General features: G+C 42.4%; 1 protein-coding gene across 2 annotated transcripts; it reads right to left on the reverse strand.

Annotated features, from left to right (window-relative positions):
* Positions 1–13: 13 nt before the first annotated feature.
* On the reverse strand, positions 14–13,915 carry LOC307248079 (homeobox-containing protein 1-like). 2 transcript variants are annotated; one of them, XM_080024291.1, is made up of 10 exons: positions 13,857–13,915; positions 12,626–13,150; positions 8,580–8,665; positions 7,723–7,833; positions 5,312–5,465; positions 3,536–3,618; positions 3,371–3,466; positions 2,589–2,683; positions 2,374–2,457; positions 19–1,102 (listed from the first exon to the last, which is right to left on the reverse strand). In XM_080024291.1, the coding sequence occupies exons 2-10, from the start codon at positions 13,147–13,149 to the stop codon at positions 965–967; spliced, it is 1,371 nt and encodes a 456-aa protein (XP_079880417.1). In that variant the 5' UTR covers position 13,150; positions 13,857–13,915; the 3' UTR covers positions 19–964. The 2 variants fall into 2 exon arrangements, with proteins under 2 accessions (XP_079880416.1, XP_079880417.1); XM_080024290.1 differs by having other exon boundaries at positions 14–1,102; positions 3,371–3,618.
* Positions 13,916–19,831: the final 5,916 nt, after the last annotated feature.

Here is a 19,831-nt window from a genome sequence, read left to right on the forward strand (position 1 = left end):
ATCCAGGACCAGGACCAGGACCAGGACCAGGACCGGATCCTCCAGCAGCGACATACATACAACATAAATGATGGATTCTATATGAATATGAATATGAATAATTACATACATGCATATCTTTTATACGTGTGTGTATATATATATATATATGTGTGTATGATTTAATAATTAAATTTACTTTTTATGTTTCTTGTGCCTTAATAACATGAGTCCAAACAGAAATGTTTTAATAGTTTGTTTCATATTTAAGTAAGTTCTTCAGAAAAACGTTTTGTTTCTGAACTGATCTGGAGACGGATTCAGCACCCAGCGTTTTATTGATCATGATGCCATGAGTTGTAATGATGAATATTATTGATGTGAATGATTTGACATCAATGCTGTTGGTAAATAAACGTTCAACTCCCACGCAGTTTTATTGATAAATCTTTAATCTCTTATTCATATTTGTATATCATAGTAAAATAAACACTGTACATAACATAGGAATATTCTACACCTCCATCACAGAACAAGGCACTAACTTCTCAAACTAAAGCCATGAGCCAGCAGCGACACCGGGGGCAGGGCATCAGGAGGGCGGGGCACTGGGGAGAGGTTCAACACTTTATCACTCAGCCCTCCATTCTGGGTTCTATCCTGGTTCTTATCCGGTTCTAATCGGGTTCGATCCTGGTTCTTATCTGGTTCTAATCCGGTTCTAATCTAGTTCTAATCTGGATTGTAATCTGCATTTTTATCTGGAGTCAAATCAAAATGAGGAAATGTTAAATAAATAAACATCATTCAAAACGTTCACATCGCCTCATTAATAAAAACATATTTGGGTTTAAACTGGATAAAAAGGATAATAATACGATAGCATCACATGACCTGGGTGGGGAATATTTTTCTATATATTCATATTTCTATGTTTGAGATTGTTTCAGAGGGGGAGGAGTTAGGAAGCCCCTCCCCTTCCCCTTCACTCGTCCTCCAGGCTCTCGGTCTTGATGTCACTTCCTGTCCCTCCCGTCCTGGACAGAGCCAGGATGCTGTGGTTGACGGCGGCCATTTCCACGGCCAGAGAGATGGGGTCCTGGTGCTCGCTGGGGGCATCATCCTGCAGGGGAGCCACTGTTATGTACTGGAATATACCCGTATATATACACCGGTATATACCGCTATATACTGGTATATATACCAGTTTATACTGTAGTTACACTGCAAGGTTAGATACTGGTTCCACTGGTTAGATACTGGGTAGAAAGGTTAGATACTGGGTAGAGAGGTTAGATACTGATTACACTGTTTAGATACAGGGTACACTGGTTCGATACTGGTTAGATACTTGGTAGACTGTTTACATTACATTTATCAGACGCTTTTATCCAAAGCGACTTACAATTATTCAAGCACCCATGGATGCAGCCATCAGGAGCAATTAGGGGTTAAGTGTCTTGCTCAAGGACACTACAGCATGCTAGCAGGAGGAGCCTGGGATCCAACCAGCAACCTTTAGATTACTAGACCACCAGCTCTACCTCCTGAGATACCATCCCCCCAGTTTAGATACTGGTTACACTGTTTGGATACTGGTTACACTGGTTAGATACTTGGTAGACTGTTTAGATACTGGTTACACTGTTTAGATACTGGGTAGTGTTGGGATCCTGAAGACCGATCCCTCCTAGGTTGGTTGATGTCGGGAGCTTCCTCAATAAGACGGAGACGGGTGCAATGCAAAATGGATCCTTTATTGGCGCTACTGCAACAAGATCAATTAGCAACGTCAAAGACCAAGAGACGAGCGGGAGCCAGAGAGAGTGTGACGACAAAGACACAACCTTATATAGTTTCTCCAAAGCAAGTCGTCTTAAGGGCTAGATGGATGTGACATGTCACAAAGGGACATTTCCTACCAGAGGCGCCATTTTAAGCAAAACGCCCTGTCACTGCTATCAGGCGCCATTTTGAGTGCTATACTACATCCAACAGTAAGCTGTTTAGATACTGGTTACACTGTTTGGATACTGGTTACACTGGTTAGCTACTGGTTACACTGTTAGATACTTGGTTACACTGTTTAGCTCCTGGTTACACTGTTTAGATACTTGGTAGACTGTTAGGTACTGGTTACACTGGTTAGATACTGGTTACACTGTTTAGATACTGGTTAGACTGGTTAGATACTGGTTACACTGTTTAGATACTGGGTAGAATGTTTAGATAATGGTTACACTGGTTAGATACTGGTTACACTGTTTACATACTGGGTACACTGTTTAGACACAGGTTAGACTGGTTAGATACTGGTTAGACTGGTTAGATACTGGTTACACTAGTTGTAACTTCTTATCTTACTTTTTTACTGGTTGGGGACCAGTTGATTACCTGGGTTGGGGAGGTGGGCTCCAGGCGGTAGAAGGTGAAAGGTCGACTCAGCACTCGTTTCTCCAGGTAAGACAGGTCACAGGCCTGAGGGGACACAACTTTAGAACACCACCTATCCATCCATCCCTCCATTCATCCATCCATCCCTCCATCCATTCCTCCCTCCACTAGGGGCAGCGTGACTCCACCCTCCACTAGGGGATGCGTGTCTCTACCTGCTCAGGGAAGTCGGCTCCATCGATGTCGTCGCTGGTGGACAGACCTCCAGGACTCTGAACCTCCATCCCATGACTCTCCAGGATGGAGGCTTCTGAAGGCACACAGTAACAACTTCAGCGGCACAGTACTACCAGTAGTACTAACAGTAGTACTAACAGTAGTACTACCAGTAGTACTAACAGTAGAACTAACAGCAGTACTAACAGTAGTACTACCGGTAGTACTAACAGTTGTACTAACGGCAGTACTAGAATTAAGAATCTTTATTTGTCACATGATACACTGCACTACAACACACACACACACACACACACACACACACACACACACACACACACACACACACACACACACACACACACACACACACACACACACACACACACACACACACACACACACACACACACACACACACTTTTTGGGTGGTGCCAGTGAAATGGTTCCTCTGCGTTTAACCATCCTGGCTTGTCCTTCCTCCGGCGGGCAGCCAGGAGCAGGGGGCAGCATTCGTCGACGCCCGGGGACCTGGTACCAGGTGTCCATCGCTGGTCAGACGATGGTGATGGGTGCATGTTTTGGGTGGGGGTTCTTACTGACGTGAGGTGGGGGAAACCCCATGTGAGCACGGGGAGAACATGCAAACTCCACACAGAAAGGCTCCTATTTGGGAGATAACCCACCGGAGCACAGTGGCAACAATAGTACTACTGGTAGCACAACCAGTAGTCCAAACAGTAGTACTACCAGCAGTACTATTAAGTATCTAAATCATTACCGATGTTGGCTCTTCTCTTGATCTCCTTGCGTCTGTTGGCAAACCAGTTGTAAACTTTGAGGGAAGTGACTCGTTCCAGGTCCGACAGTTTCCTTCCTGCAACAGTTGAGAGGCGTGAGGCTGCAGCTCTTTCTGGTGGTGAACACAGGAACAGCAGGTGCTCACCTGGCTTCTGGATGACAGCGTTGCAGGCATTGGCGATCTCCTCCCTCTTCGCCTCATCTGGATACTGGTTGTCGTTGAAGTAGCTGAACACAGGAAGGAAACCAGCTGACTTCCTGTTTACATCCCTCCACTTCCTGTCCGCACCCCGCCTTCAACTGCATCCAATGTAAATAGAGTATTGCGTTCCTGTTTATTGTAAATAATATTCACCCTGCTTGGAACAGTAGAAGAACAGTGTCAGCTGATCTTACTTTGTCTTTTTGTTTATATTTGTGGTGATTATTTCATTTTAACATATTTAACAAATTCAGTTGATAATCGTTTTTATATTGTCGCTGCACTGGACAGGTTTCTAGGTTTCTCTACAGATGCAGCATTGAGAGCATCCTCTCTGGCTGCATCACTGCTGATCCAAGGCCCTTCAGAGGGTGAAGACAGCGGAGTGCATCATCAGCTGCCAGCTGCCTCCATGCGAGGCATCTACCACACACCATGCCTGAGGAAAGTACAGAAAATCATAAAGGAGCGCAGCCACCCTGGATATGGAGTGTTGACGTTGCTGCCGTCTGGTGGACGCTACTGCAGCATTAGAGCACGGACGACCAGACTCACTGACAGCTTTTATTCCCAGGTCATCAGGCTCCATAACCAGCAACACTAAGCTACTGATGGTATGGATGACACATGAGCTTCTACTGCTCTCTTCTCATAATCACTGACCTCACCAGGGGTCCTAACTGAGCCATGCACTAGGCTCCACTACCTACTGTACTGTATGTAGCATACTGTACCGCATACTGTGTCACTGTTCAGGGTTGTTCGTGATGCCGTATTGCTGCGCCGTACTGTTGTATACTGTGCTGTATTATCCCAAACACTACCTCACACTATTCACATTCACATGCCACTTTAATTCACATGCCACTTTAAATGCACATATCTGTATATACATAGCCATATTCCTTCTATCTATTCCATTTTATTTCAATTTATTTTTATTGTATTTTATTCTATATATTTTTATCTTATTCTATAAGTATTCCACTTACTGTATTACGTTTTAGGAGTCAGTTAGTCGGTCTATTAGAAAGGAATTTTCTACTTTTTATTTTATTTTTTATTTTTTTCCTAGGACATATTGTGTGCTAAAACCGGGTGCGTTGCATTACATTTCACTGCATATATGTATGATAGTATGTATATGTATGTGACAAATAAAAAAATCTTGAATCTTGAATCTTGACTCTTGAATCGATAACGTGAAGAATAATTTTTCACGGAGAAGTGAGATTTCTTGCCTCTGATGTTTATTTGTTGTTGTTTCTTTAAACATTGTTACGGAAGTGACGTCAGCTCTTCTTCCCGTCCTCTGAGCCAGCACAACATTCTTTTAATCACACGAAGAAGACCCAGTGTTGTCCATCTTAGTTTATAACCTAGTTTAACCAAAACAGTTTAACTTTCTGACTTCACACCACTTGGAATATGGTAGGATGATTTTTATCTGCGTGTTTGCAACAAAGGAACCGTAAGGTCCCCATTTGCACTGTTTTGCGAGTTCAGCGAGTCGGTGAGCGACTTTTTTTTCCCCTGTGAAAAGTTGGTGGATGTAAGTAGCCTCGACTTTTTAATGTTTATATAATATTTAGAAATCAAACTCAGTTTTAAAAATACCTTGGGAGATGGTAAGAGTTCAGGAGAAACACCCCCTGTTCCTCACTTCCTGTACCTAATTTTCTGTGCTGAACTTCCAGTTGTGGACTTCCTGTTCCTCACCTCTCCATCACGGCCAGACACTCCTTCCTCCAGGTGAAGCGACTCCCCCTGCGCAGGCGGAAGGCTCCGGGGACGGAGCTTAAGGGGGGCGGGGTCTGCCTCCACTCTGCCTCCTCCAGAGCCAGTGGGGCAACTCGCATGTTCAGTGTGGCCCCTGCAGGGTCCAGAGCCTTACGTCAGAAACCAGAACCCTACCGCCTGTTTCCTCAACATGCTCTCCAATCAGAGGGTGTGGGCGCAGCTACTAAATGAACATCCCATATTAGTGTCACCATGGCAACCGATGATAAACATAGAATGTGACGATTAATTATCATACAAAAAATGTCATTGTTTTATTTCATTTCATGGCACAGTGGAAAAATACTAATACAACAGTGTAATGATACTAATAAATTATAATTATACAGTATAAACTAGTGCTATAATAAAAGTGTAATAACACATGTCTACCTATCGCAGTGGAAACTCAGTTCACTAACTTTCTATTTGTTGTTTGGTTCGAAATTCCTCTGAAATCTGGATGACAGGATGTGATCTTACTGTGTGGATTACGAACATTTTTGTATTTTTTGAGCTTAATGTGCATAATCACCGGGTGTCATATTTAACCGTATGTATATGTATGTCACAAATAACCTCTTGAATCTTAAATCTTGAATAACCAACGACTAACTATTAACAACTAACGACTAACTATTAACGACAAACAATTAGATATTAATGATTAACTATTAACGACTAATGACTAACTATTAACGACAAACAATTAGATATTAATGTTTAACTATTAACCACTAACTATAAACTTTTAAATTTTATTAATAAATGATTAATGACTAACTATTAATGCAATTAACTATTCACCACTAACGACAACCCATTAACAACTAACGACTAACTACTAACTATTAAAAACAAAGGACTAGCTATTAACGACTAACTCTTAACTATTAGTTACCAACGACTAGCTATTAACAACTTACGACTAACAATTAACAACTAACGACTAGTAATTGTTGACTAATGACGCTATTAACAACTTACTATTAACAACTAACTACTAACAACTAACTTTTAACTATTAGCGACTAACAACTAGCTATGAACAACTGATGACTATTAGCTATTAACAACTAACGACTAGCTATTAACGACTAACAACTAACTATTAACCATGAATCGCTAACAACGAGCTATTAACGACTAATAACTAGCTATTAACAGCTAATGTATTAAATATTACTTTTAACTAACTATCTTTTGATGATTAACTATTAACAATGAACTTTTAACCATTAACCACTAACTATTAATGACTCACTATTCAGTATAAACTACTAACTTCTAACCACTAACGACTAAATATTAACGATTAAGTATTAACTTTAAAATATTAATAATTAACGACTTACTATTAACGAGTAATGACTAACTATAAACGACTAACAACGAACTTCTAACCACTAACGATTAACCATTAAATATTAAGGATTAACTATTAACGACTAACTATTAACAACTAATGACTAACTATTAACGCCTAACTAGTAACGACCAACTATTAACTTTTACTATTCACGATAAATGACTAAGGACTAACTATTAACACTATTAACGACTAACAGCCAACTAGTTAGGACCAAAGACAAACGACTAACGACAAGCAACTAAAAACTTGACTAGCTATTAATGACTAACGACTCACTATTTACAATTACCTATTAATTACTAACTATTAATGACTAACTAATAACAACTGACAACTAACTATAAACTATTAGAAACTAACGACTATCCATTATCAACTAACTTAACTACTAGCGACCAATGACTAGCTATTAACAACTATCTACCTATTAACCATTAACAACTAACGACTACCTATTAACGACTAATAATTAACTATTAGCGACTAAGAACTAGCTATTAACAACTTACCACTAAGTATTAACCGTTAAAAACTAACAAAAATCTATTAACAACTAAAGACTAACCACGAACGACCAACTTTTAACTATTAACAACTCACAACTATCTATAAATGACTAACGACTGACGACTAACTATTAACAACTAACTATCAATGACTCACGACTGTTATATACGACTAAAGACTAACTTCTACCGACTAACTATTAACGACTAATAACAGGTGGGTGGTAGCTCAGGCGGTAGAGCTGGTGGTCTAGTAATCTAAAGGGTGCTGGTTGGATCCCAGGCTCCTCCTGCTAGCATGCTGTAGTGTCCTTGAGCAAGACACTTAACCCCTAATTGCTCCTGATGGCTGCGTCCGTCGGTGTTTGAATAATTGTAAGTCGCTTTGGATAAAAGCGTCTGCTAAATGACTAAATGTAAATGTAACTAACTTTTAACTATTAACGAATAATGAAAAATCACAAACTACTGACCTGGCGTGTTCTTTTCCAGGGTATACCAGCGGTAGAAGGCTCTCTTCTTCTGCTCACTCAGGTCCGAGCCATGTTGTAGCAGCCAGTGGGAGATCCTACTTTGGCTGATCCCTGCAGGCAGCACAGAGACCCCAGGTGGAGGAGGACCATGTTACACTGATTTAATGTCAACAATAATCAGATGTTTATCAGAAAATCTTTATTTGGTCATAACATCGATCATCTTCAATGCACAGATAGTATGTGATTTTAGACAAAAACTGGGGTACATGGCCTCCCAAGGATCATTAAAGGAATTACAGGAGGCAGCAATATATATATATATATATATATATATCATATTTAAATATGATATTTTAATTATGAAAATAAACGTAAACAGTGTATATATAATATATATTTTCACAAATTGTTCATACTCACCTCATTGATGCTGCTGAGGTTGCTGTAGTTCCAGTTTAATGTTGAAGCACAAAACGGTTTATTACAGGCACAGCGTGGACACCTTTTATGGAGGGGTGTTTGGTTTAGGCCACTAGGGGGCGCTAAGATGGCTTGGGATGATATTTTACTTTTTTTTTTATGTATCAAATTTTCAATAAATGATTATTGTTACTATTTCATCACATTGTATATACTCGGACATTATTTACTTGTTTACTTTATTTTTCTTGGTTTAATAACTTCACTTTATTGCTATTATTATTTTTCTTCTCCGCTTGAATCTTGAATCTTTAAAATTACAAAATGTAAATTCCATTTTCCAGACTGTGACACGTGGGGCAGTTTGGGAGCCGCTGAGCCAAACCACTTTTCAAAGAAATCGGAATATTTCATTTGCAGTACTTTTCACTCACCAGTGACCTGAGCAACGATGGCCTGAGAGATCCTCCTGTTCCCCAGGAACGCCTTGACCTCCTCCTTCACCACAGTGCTGTCCCTCCTGTACACACACACACACACACACACACACACACACACACACACACACACACACACACACACACACACACACACACACACACACACACACACACACACACACACACACACACACACACACACACACACACACCACAATCTAACATACAGTTTATTGATTGTCGCTTTTTGGACTTTCAGCTTGGAACCAGAATCTGGGCGTCCAGGGCTGAACCAGCAACCCCACGGCCAGACAGCGGAGTTTGAACGAGGAACTGAAAAGGAAAAAGGAAGCACTAGACTTCATATACCTCCAGTCAACAAATCTCATGCTACCGTCCTATCTTCAATATCTCTCAGCAGACAATTTGATCTTCTTGCCGTGAAATTGGAACTTCTTAAGGGCCATTCTATCACTGTTGTAGGTTGTTATAGACCCATGTACTCAGCACTGAATGATCAGACATTCTTAACTGCTTCAATGAACATTTAGTTTGTTCAGGTTTTTTACATCAGTCTTTACATCCAGATCCAAGGAGCCTGAAGAGTAGAGGGTTCACTCTTCACCACCCCCAATTAATTCTATGGTTAAACCATTCAGTTTTAACCCTCTTGGTGTGATAGAGCTCCACAGAGCCTGAAAGCACCTGGATCCTACCGATCCGCAGGTCCTCACAAGCTTGATCTTCATTTTCTCAAGTTAGCTAGAACTTTATAGCAAAACCTCTGACTCATATTTTTAATTGAACCCTTTCCAACAACGAGACTCCAAACATATGGAAATCTGCTGTTCTCTGTTCTCCTTTTGCTGGAAGGCCATGTCTCCATCAGGCAGAGGTCGCAACAGTTTCTCTTATCCCAGTGTCTCAGTGTCAATGTCAATTTGGTTTTCAAATTACTTATCAGCTTGAACTCAATTTGTCCAGTTTGCTGGGTCTTCCTCTTCCCTGTATCAAAAGCAGTGCCCAAGGGTTCCATACTCGGACCACTGCTGTTCTACATCTAGCTCCAAGATAGCGTGGCTGTGTCCAGATGCCCACCTGGCTGCTCCGCTGAGACTGTGCTTTTATTTAGTTTCTTTGTTAGTTCCTGTTATTTGTTCTGCAATAATTTCATCAGCACTCTGTGCATTAAACCGCAGCAAACTTATTGACATTGAATTAAGGATTAGTCGCCAATTTTCACACTTTTCATCCAATTCGTCATGGTCGGAGCAGATTCTGTAAGGTGCGCGCCAAGACAACAAAGCGACACGATTACCTTTGTTGCTAAGTTAACGTATGATGTGGCTCCCATGGTTAGGTTGAGATCCTTTCCAACCCAGAAACCTTGGGTAGACAAATCCATACGGGACACACTGAACACATGCACCACTGCCTACAACGCTAGGCTGGAGTCGGGGAACATGGACAATTAGTAAGTGGCTTCTTACCAACTGAGGAGAGTGGTGAAGGAGGCAAATCAATGGTACAGGGACAGTGTGGGGTCTCAGTTACAGCTGTCTGACACCTGACGCATTCGGCAGGGATTACGGACTATTAACGACTACAGAGGAAGAAATACCACCACTGTGAGTGCTGATGCTTCTCTGGCAGAAGATCTGAGCTCGTTCTTTGTACCCTTTGAGGCAAACAGCGCTAGCCTTAGCCTTACCCCCCTGGTAAGCACAACAGAACAGAGTTTCACCGCCAGAGGTGAGCACCCACTCAGTATCTCTGAGCATGATGTGAGGAGGGCTCTGGGACAAGTGAACACCAGGAAAGTCGCCGGTCCAGACGGAATCCCCGTACTAATCCCAGTACTCTGCTGTACTCAGGACACAGCCTGAGTACAGCAGAGTACAGCTACTCACCCTCAGGAGGGTGAGCAGCTTCAAGTACCTTGGTGTAAACATCACTGATGACCTGACATGGACATTACATTATACAGACACTCTGGTGAAAAAGGGCAAGGCAGCGCATTTATCACCTCAGAGCTGACGAAGTTCTGAATCTCTCCACAGATCCAGAAAACCTTTTTCCCAGGTGCATCTTTTCAAGGTGCACCACCGCCTGGTATGGGAACTGTTCCCCTCAGGACTGCAAAGCCCTGCAGAAAGCGGTATGTTGCGATGAGTGTACCACCGGGACCACACTCACCACCCGACAGGACTTACACACCTGGCGGTGCAGGACCAGGGTTCCAAGGATTATTAAGGATCCTCCATCTGAACCACTGACTGTTTGAGGGGCTGCGGGCTATATATATATATATATATATATATATATATATATATATATATATATATATATATATATATATATATATATACACACACACACACACACACACACACACACACACACACACACACATACACTAATAAATATCGTTATTTAATTATACACTACTCACAAAAAGTTAGGGATATTTGGCTTTCGGGTGAAATTTATGGAAAATTTAAAAAGTTGATGCTCCAGTGATATGATATGATGAAAGTAGGGCATTTAAGTAGAAGCATGCAATGGTGATTTCCTTATCTCAAACAATTTATTGAAACAAAAGCCAACAACAGTGGTGGCTATACCAAAACAAAAAATGTCAATGTCTCAATAACTTCTCATGTGCCCTTGAGCATCAATTACAGCTTGACAACGACGTCTCATGCTGTTCACAAATCGACTTATTGTCGACTTGGCATGGCATGGCACCCCCCTCTTCTTGAAGGGCGGCCCTCAGGTCATTGAGGTTCTGGGGTACAGAGTTACGAGCCTCTACATGGCGACTCAGCTGATCCCATAGGTTTTCTATGGGATTCAGGTCTGGAGAAAGTGCAGGCCACTCCATTTGAGGTACCCCAGTCTCCAGCAGCCGTTCCCTAATGATGCGACCTCAATGAGCTGGAGCATTGTCGTCCATGAAGATGAAATTAGGCCTGTGTTGTTCATGCAGGGGCACAATGACTGGCATAATGATGTTAGTCAGGTAGTATGGGCTTGTCACTGTACTAGACACACCTGCCCACACTGTAACACCGCCACCACCAAAGGCTCGTCTGGTGATAACAGTGGCTGATGCATAGCGCTGTCCTTGACGTCTCCAACATCGTTGGCGTCCATCATTTCTGCTCAACGTGAATCAACTTTCATCAGAGAACAGCACTGAGGCCACTGGTCCCTCGTCCAGCGTCAAAGCTGCCTGGTCCGTGCAAGAAAATTATGCCTGTGCCTGGTGGTGTGGTCAGGTACCCTTGCAGGTCGTCTGGCACGCAGACCACGCTGATGCCAACGGTTTCGAATAGTCTGACGTGACACTTGGTGCCTCTCACCTCCCTTAAAGGTGCCTGGAGTTGAGTGGCATCATCATGCGGTTCTGCAGGGCACTGTTCACAATGAAGCGCTCATCAGTGTGGGATGTGGCCAAAGGACGTCCACTTCTATGCCTTTCTGTGACTCTTCCAGTCTCTGTATCTCTGTTGGAACCTGCTGATGACACTCTGTGACACTCTAAGCTCAGTGGCCACTTCCCTCTGAGAACATCCTGTTTGTTTGAAGGTACTGTTGATCAATTGTTAGGCGTCGTCTTGGTCTCATGATGTCAACATGTGAACAGCATGATGAAGAGGACTGTTTAAATACCAATTCAAATGGAACCAGGAAATGTATTGGTGGATTCATGGATCAAACACCTGTTGTGAATTTTGCCGTTCAGCTCCTTGTTAGAGAACAGCAAGTTGTGCAAAAAGTACTGAAACATTGAACAGTTGGACATGTGCATTCAAAAGTTTAGAGAAGGTAAAATGAAGTTCACCTGTAAAGTAAATAGTGCATTTTAGGTTCATCCTGAAATTTCACCCGAAAGCCGAATATCCCTAACTTTTTGTGAGTGGTGTATATATGTAAACCGTTTTTTATAGGGTTAGGGTTTGATTAGCTGAGCTAACACTACAGTTAGCAGCAGTGCTTGCTGCTGCTCCCTATTGGATGCAGTGAACGTCTCTCACCTCATCAGCTCCTCCACTTTGTCGTCAATATCCAGTTCTTCTTCTGTGGTTTCAAACCCAAAGCTCCGCCCCACGGCAGCAACGCTGCTAAGCGGGTAGCGGGGGGGCGACAGCTTGCTGTCGGGCGTGGCCGCTAGGCTGTCACGTCCATTATGCGTGAGCACCACCGGTGCAACAGGGGAAGGGAGGGGCGGGACGGGCACGGGGGACGTGTCAAAGCCGTTGCTAGGAGACGGTGAAAGCTCCCTTGATCCCCCACTGCGGAACTGCGTTTGCGTAGCGATGGAAACCCTGAAAGCGGGGCTCTCCACCCCGTTGGTGGCGATTCCGTTGCACGCAACCAGAGGGGGTGGCGCCGAGGAGGCGGAGCGATTTCCGAACTTGCGCCCGTGCTCGCGGTCAAGGCGGTCGAGCGTGTGGAGCGCCTGCAGGATCTGCTGCTTGCAGAGTCCAGACACACGCAGACGCTGGAGTAGGTGGATCTGCTCGATGGTGAAGAGAGGCTCGTCAGGATAGGACGCCATGCTGTGGGACCGAACCAGAACCAGGTCAGAAACAAACAGAACCAGAAACAAACCCAGAGGCTCATCTGCTTGGGAACAGAGATAGAGAGATGAAGGGATATGGACTCTCTCTCTCTCTCTCTCTATCCTGAGGGTGGTGCTGGGTCCAATGGGGGCAGTACAGAGGTAGACATGGTTAGGGAGGTGTGGGTGGAGGACAGCGTTGGTGAAACTAAAACAGGAACAGGGATGAGAGGAACTGAGGATGTGGGTGGATGGTGAGGACATGACAGGGACATGGGCATGGACATGGACAGGGACAGGGACAGGGATAGGGACATGGACAGGGACATGGACAGGGACATGGACTGTCAGCTCCAGAGGAACATCTGGGGAACATCTGAATTAACACTGCAGCTCCAGAGGAACATCTGGGGGATCATCTGAGTTAACACTGCAGTTCCAGAGGAACATCTGAAGTAACACTGCAGTTCCAGAGGAACATCTGGGGGATCATCTGAAGCTCCGGAGGTACTACCATTCAACCCCAACTCCCTTTGCCCAACAACCCCTCCGCCAGACCATAACGTCGGGCCTAAACTGACTTATTGTTATGAATATTGCTATTATGATAATTATTATTCTATATATTGTTATTATATATTCTAGAATCTGCGTGACAGTTAGGATCACATGCTAGCATGCTAGTGATTAAAACACCACTTTACCTTCAGATCTTCGTGGCGAACATCCAAGCAACTCAGTTCCTGCTCCTACTGCTCCTGCTCCACCTCCTCCTCCGCCTCCTGCTCCGCCTCCTGCTCCACCTCCTGCTCCACCTCCTGCTCCACCTCACCGAGGACAGCGTCTGTCTCCGCTCCGCTTTGTCTGGCTGGCACCAGCCATATTGACAGCCACTAGTTCCGCGCTGCATGCTGGGAGGTGTAGTCCTGCGCTTCGATGGGGCTGCCAGAACGAGGTGGAGAAAACTACATATCCCACGAATATTCAGTCACTGGACTACAACGGGAAGAGCCCGGATGATAGATAGATAGATAGATAGATAGATAGATAGATAGATAGATAGATAGATAGATAGATAGATAGATAGATAGATAGATAGATAGATAGATAGATAGATAGATAGATAGATAGATAGACAGACAGATAGATAGATAGATCGATTCTGATTCTGATTCTGTTCATTCTGTTGTAGTTTCATTCCTTCAGTCCTCAATCCTTCTTGTGCAGAAGCTCTTTTCAGATCCAACAGCTGAAGAAAGACAGAGGGAGGAGCGTCCACCACCTGCAGACAGAGGGAGGAGCATGTGCTGCTGCACCTTCTCTCTCCCTAATGTTAGCATCCTTGGATGTGGAGCAGAAGGACGTTCTCTGGTGTTGTACTGTGCAGTGCAAGAAGCAACCTGCAGGAACAGACCAAGAGCTCACCTCCAGATTCCACTGAGTCACGGCAGCACGACGGGAGGGGCTGGATCACTGGTACCGCCTTTCCACCAGCGCGACCCTAGTTCTAGGTCTGGGCTGGTGCTCGTGCCAGTTCGCAGTTGGTTTAACTTATTATGCTCTGAATTTGTAGCTACGTACACTGTTGAGATGTCGTTAGAATCGGAACGTCGCAGACAAGTTGTGGTTGATGTTTCATCTAAATTGATCCACATACGGAGCACAAAATAAGGAAAAGCTGCAAGATTTTGACCTCCAACGTTTGAAAACTTTTGGTCGGGTAATGGAACAGGATCTATTTGTGGAGTAGGACGCTTTATGACATCATCATACTATTTACCATGAATGTACAGGTTCTGATTCAGAATGTGCACTGGCACCATGTCCAGTGTGTGGCGTAGACTCAGACCAAACCATCACTCTGGAGTAGTACAAACTATACGTTAACATGTATATTTATGTGCTTTCTTACCTGGTAGATGTCTGTGGATTTAATGATGCGTTCAAGATCCACAAAGGATCTTATTATATTATTATTAGTGGTAGTAGTAGTAGTAGTAGTAGTAGTAGTGTGTGTCGTGGTGCATTGTTGGTTTTTTATTAGGTTAGATAATGAGTGGGACAGAACATGATAAATGTCGCTGAAGCGCTGAAAACAAGTATAATATTATTTTGTTGTGCTGAAAACAGGGACAATTTGGTAGTTTTAGCCAGACTTTTCAGCTTGTGTGTTTTATTAATTTAAGGAAAATTAGCTCCAACTCAATAAAATAAGATATATTTTACAATATTATGTCCACTTTATTTGTCCACTAGAGGGCAGAACAGAGACCAGCAGCTTGTAAATAGTGCTGGTATGCACTGGTACGCCAAAGAGTAACACGTAGAGGTGCCGGCACTGCGTGTACCGGTGTGTACCGGCACTTCTAGCACTAGACTGTTCGTCTCCTCCACGGACCACTCTTTATATTTTACATCCATACTGAAAGTCACATAAAGGGCGGTCACAAAGTTTGAGTCAATCCTGGTCCTCCCCGCCCCCAGCCCCTGACGTCAGCGGCTCTTGGTTCTGGACCAGCGCGGTGGGGAACCGGTTCTCCTGGCCGAGGCCCGGTTGTTTCGGTCGAACCGCAAAGAACTGGTTAGAGATTAGAATCCCGCTCTGCACCGGAGCCAAAATGCCTTGAAAAAGGGGAGTGGGAGAACCTTAGATTGTGATGTTTACAGTTTGCTGTTTGGAACTTAGTTCCTGTTTTCTCAGTTGCCATGGAAATTCTGCAGCAATCTGTGTGCCCGTGTGTGCGTGCTTGTGCGTGTGTCATTAAACACACGCTCAGTTTCCCGTGCTGAATCAACACTTTGTTTCCTATGAAGAGGAAGCGAAGGAGCTTTGTTCTTCATCTGAAACATTAAAAAGTGCTTTCAATGTGGAGGTGATCAGAGTATGATGTGATCAACGCCGCCTCCCTCCGCCTCAAACCTGGCAACAAAACAAATGCAGGGTGGAGGTTTGTGAACCGCTGCACTTGCAAGAGCGATGTGGGCGGGGCAGGACAAATGGTTGTCATGGTGATGTGGGCGGAGCAAGAGATGGAAATAAGTTGGTGTTCTTGATGGTGAAGGAGAGATCTGCACAAATCTTTCCCAGGGAGAGGAGGAGCTCCGTCTGGTAAGGTTTGGGTTTCGGGTGGTGCACAGACAGGCAGGTGATGCACAGACAGGCAGGTGATGCACAGATGGGCAGGTGATGCACAGACAGGTAGGTGATGCACAGACGGGCAGGTGGTGCATGGACGGGCAGTGATGCACAGACGGGCAGGTGGTGCACAGACGGACAGCTGGTGCACAGATGGGCAGGTGATGCACAGGCATACAGGTGGTTCACAGAAAGACATGTTTCCATGGTTACCAGCTGGACCATTAGTAGCTTTCCCTTTTGTCAGCTGATCCACAACAACACAACATGAATCAACACAACAATAACACTACACAACACAACAAAAACAATACAAGAACACCACAACACAACAACACCACAACAATACTACCATACAACAAATCAACAACACAATAACACCACAACAACACAACAACAGTACAACAACACAACAAAAAAGCTAAAGCCCAACAACAACACAACAATACTACAAAACAACATAACAACAAAAAACTACTACAACAGCACAACAATAACACAACAACACAACAAACAAAACAACAATGACACAGCACCACAACAATACCACAATTAAACAATACAAGAAACAACAGTGATACAACAACAACAACACAACAAACCAATAACACAACACAACATCAATACAACATAACGACAGCACAACAATACTACAATACAACAAAACAACAATGACATAACACCATAACAATACAACAAAAACACAACAACATAATAACACTAGAACAATAATAACACAACAAAAGAAAAACAATACAACATCACAAAACTACACAACAACACCACAACAATATAACAACACGTTAAGAACACAAAATAACACAAGAATACAAAATCAATACAACACAACAACAACACAGCAACAACACAAAAATACAATAAACAACACAACAATAACACAACAACACCTCAAAATACTACAATACAACAAATTAACAAAACAACATAAGAACAACACAATAATACAACACAACAATGCAACAACAAAAACACAGCACAAAAACATCACAACAATCCCACAATGCAACAATACAAAACCAACACACCAATGCAACAACAAAACAACAACACAGCAATAATACAACACAAAACATCAAACAATCCCACAATACAACAATCCAAAAGCAACAAAAATGCAACAACAACACAAAAATAATGCAACACAACACCACCACAAAATACAACTTACAAAATACAAAATTCAACAACACAACAACAAAACAAGAACACAAGAACAATACACCGATACAACACAACAATGCCACAACACCACAACAATACAACGACACAACAAAAAAATAACACAACAATAACAACAACACGACAATACAAACTAATCAATAACACAACAACAAAACAAGAACACACAAACAACACAATAATACAACGCAACAATAACACAACACAAAAACATCACAACAATACCAAAATACACCACAAAATACTACAATATAACAACAACAAAACAGCAAAACTAGACAACACAACAACCATACAGCAACACAACAACCCAACAATACCACAACAACCCAACAATACCACAACACAGCAACAAACAACAACAAATCAAGACAACAAGAACAACACAATGCAACAGCACAACAATACCACAATACAACAAAACAAAAGCAACACAACAATGTAATAACAACACAAAAATAATGCAACACAACAATACTACAATACAACAAAACAACAACAACAAAACATAGCAACAACTAGACAACACAACAACCATACAGCAACACAACAACCCAACAATACCACAACACAATAACAGAACCACAATACAACACACAACAATGACACAACACAACACAACATCAATACAATACAACAAACAACACAACAACACTACAACAAACAATGCAACTACAACACAACACAACAAAAGCAATACAACACACTTGTATTGCACTTGTATTGTGCTTGTATTTTACTTGTTTTGTACTTGTACTTGTTTTCGACTTGTATTGTACTTGTTTTGTACTTGTATTGTAATTGATTGTAATTGTATTCTACGTGTGTTGTACTTGTTTTGTACTTGTATTGTATTTGTATTGTACTTGTTTTCGACTTCTATTGTACTTGTTGTGTACTTGTATTGTACTTGTATTGTACTTGTATTGTACTTGTTTTCGACTTGTGTTGTACTTGTTTTTACTTGTGTTGTACTTGTTTTGTATTTGTATTGTACTTGTATTGTACTTGCATTGTATTTGTTTTCGACTTGTTTTCGACTTGTGTTGTACTTGTGTTGTATTTGTTTTGTACTTGTTTTGTATTTGTATTGTACTTGTTTTGTACTTGTATTGTACTTGTTTTGTACTTGTATTGTACTTGCATTGTATTTGTTTGTACTTGTTTTGTACTTGTGTTGTACTTGTTTTTACTTGTGTTGTACTTGTTTTGTACTTGTATTGTCCTTGTATTGTATTTGCATTGTATTTGTTTTTGACTTGTGTTTGACTTGTGTTGTACTTGTTTTGTACTTGTACTGCAGTAGAACCTGTGCAGAGCAGCCAAGCTGCAGCGTGGCAGTGAGGGGGTTAAGAGGGCGGGGACTGAAGAAGCCCCGCCCCCGCCCCTCCTCCTCCGGAGCAGACTTCTCTGTTTGTTCTCCTTCTTCTCCTCCTTCCCACCCGGACCCGGACCTGGACCCTCTCCCCCTTCGGTTGTTCTCCGAGGACTTGGTTCCAGCGGGATCTGGGGGATTCTCAACCCGGAAAGAGAGCGCTGCATGTCCCGCAGCAGCAGCACGGTGAGTCCGCATGGTTGAGCGGGGTCCGGATCCCGGAGCGCCGGGCTGGGGCTTTGGATTAGACCAGGCTGGGTCCGGATCTTCTGGGTTTAGACGGCTCTGGATCTGGATCCAGCCCGCAGGACCGGACCGGGGCTGGATCCAGAAGGACCGGACCGGGGCTGGACCTGAGTCCGGATCCTAGAGGACTGGAGCTGGGTCTTCAGGGTTCGGACCAGGCACCCCCTGGATCTTCAGTCTGATGTTTCACCTTTTACTGTGGATCTCTGTGGTAGTTTACAGTAATTACTCTGTAGTTTATATGTTATATTGTGGTTGTAGTTATTACTCTGTAGTTTATCTGTTATATAGTGTCTATAGTTAATACTCTGTAGTTTATATTTTATATAGTGTTTATCCTTATTACTCTGTAGTTTATAGGTTATGTAGTATTTATAGTTGTTACTCAGTAGTTTATATGTTATATTGTGGTTGTAGTTATTACTCTGTAGTTTATCTGTTATATAGTGTCTATAGTTAATACTCTGTAGTTTATATGTTACATAGTGTTTATAGTTATTACTCTGTAGTTTATATTTTATATAGTGTTTATAGTTATTACTCTGTAGTTTATATGTTACCTAGTGGTTATAGTTATTACTCTGTAGTTTATATTTTATATAGTGTTTATCCCTATTACTCTGTAGTTTATATGTTATATTGTGGTTGTAGTTATTACTCTGTAGTTTATCTGTTATATAGTGTCTATAGTTAATACTCTGTAGTTTATATTTTATATAGTG

Source organism: Zeus faber (genome assembly GCF_960531495.2).
Source record: "Zeus faber genome assembly, chromosome: 2".
Lineage (NCBI taxonomy): Eukaryota > Metazoa > Chordata > Actinopteri > Zeiformes > Zeidae > Zeus > Zeus faber.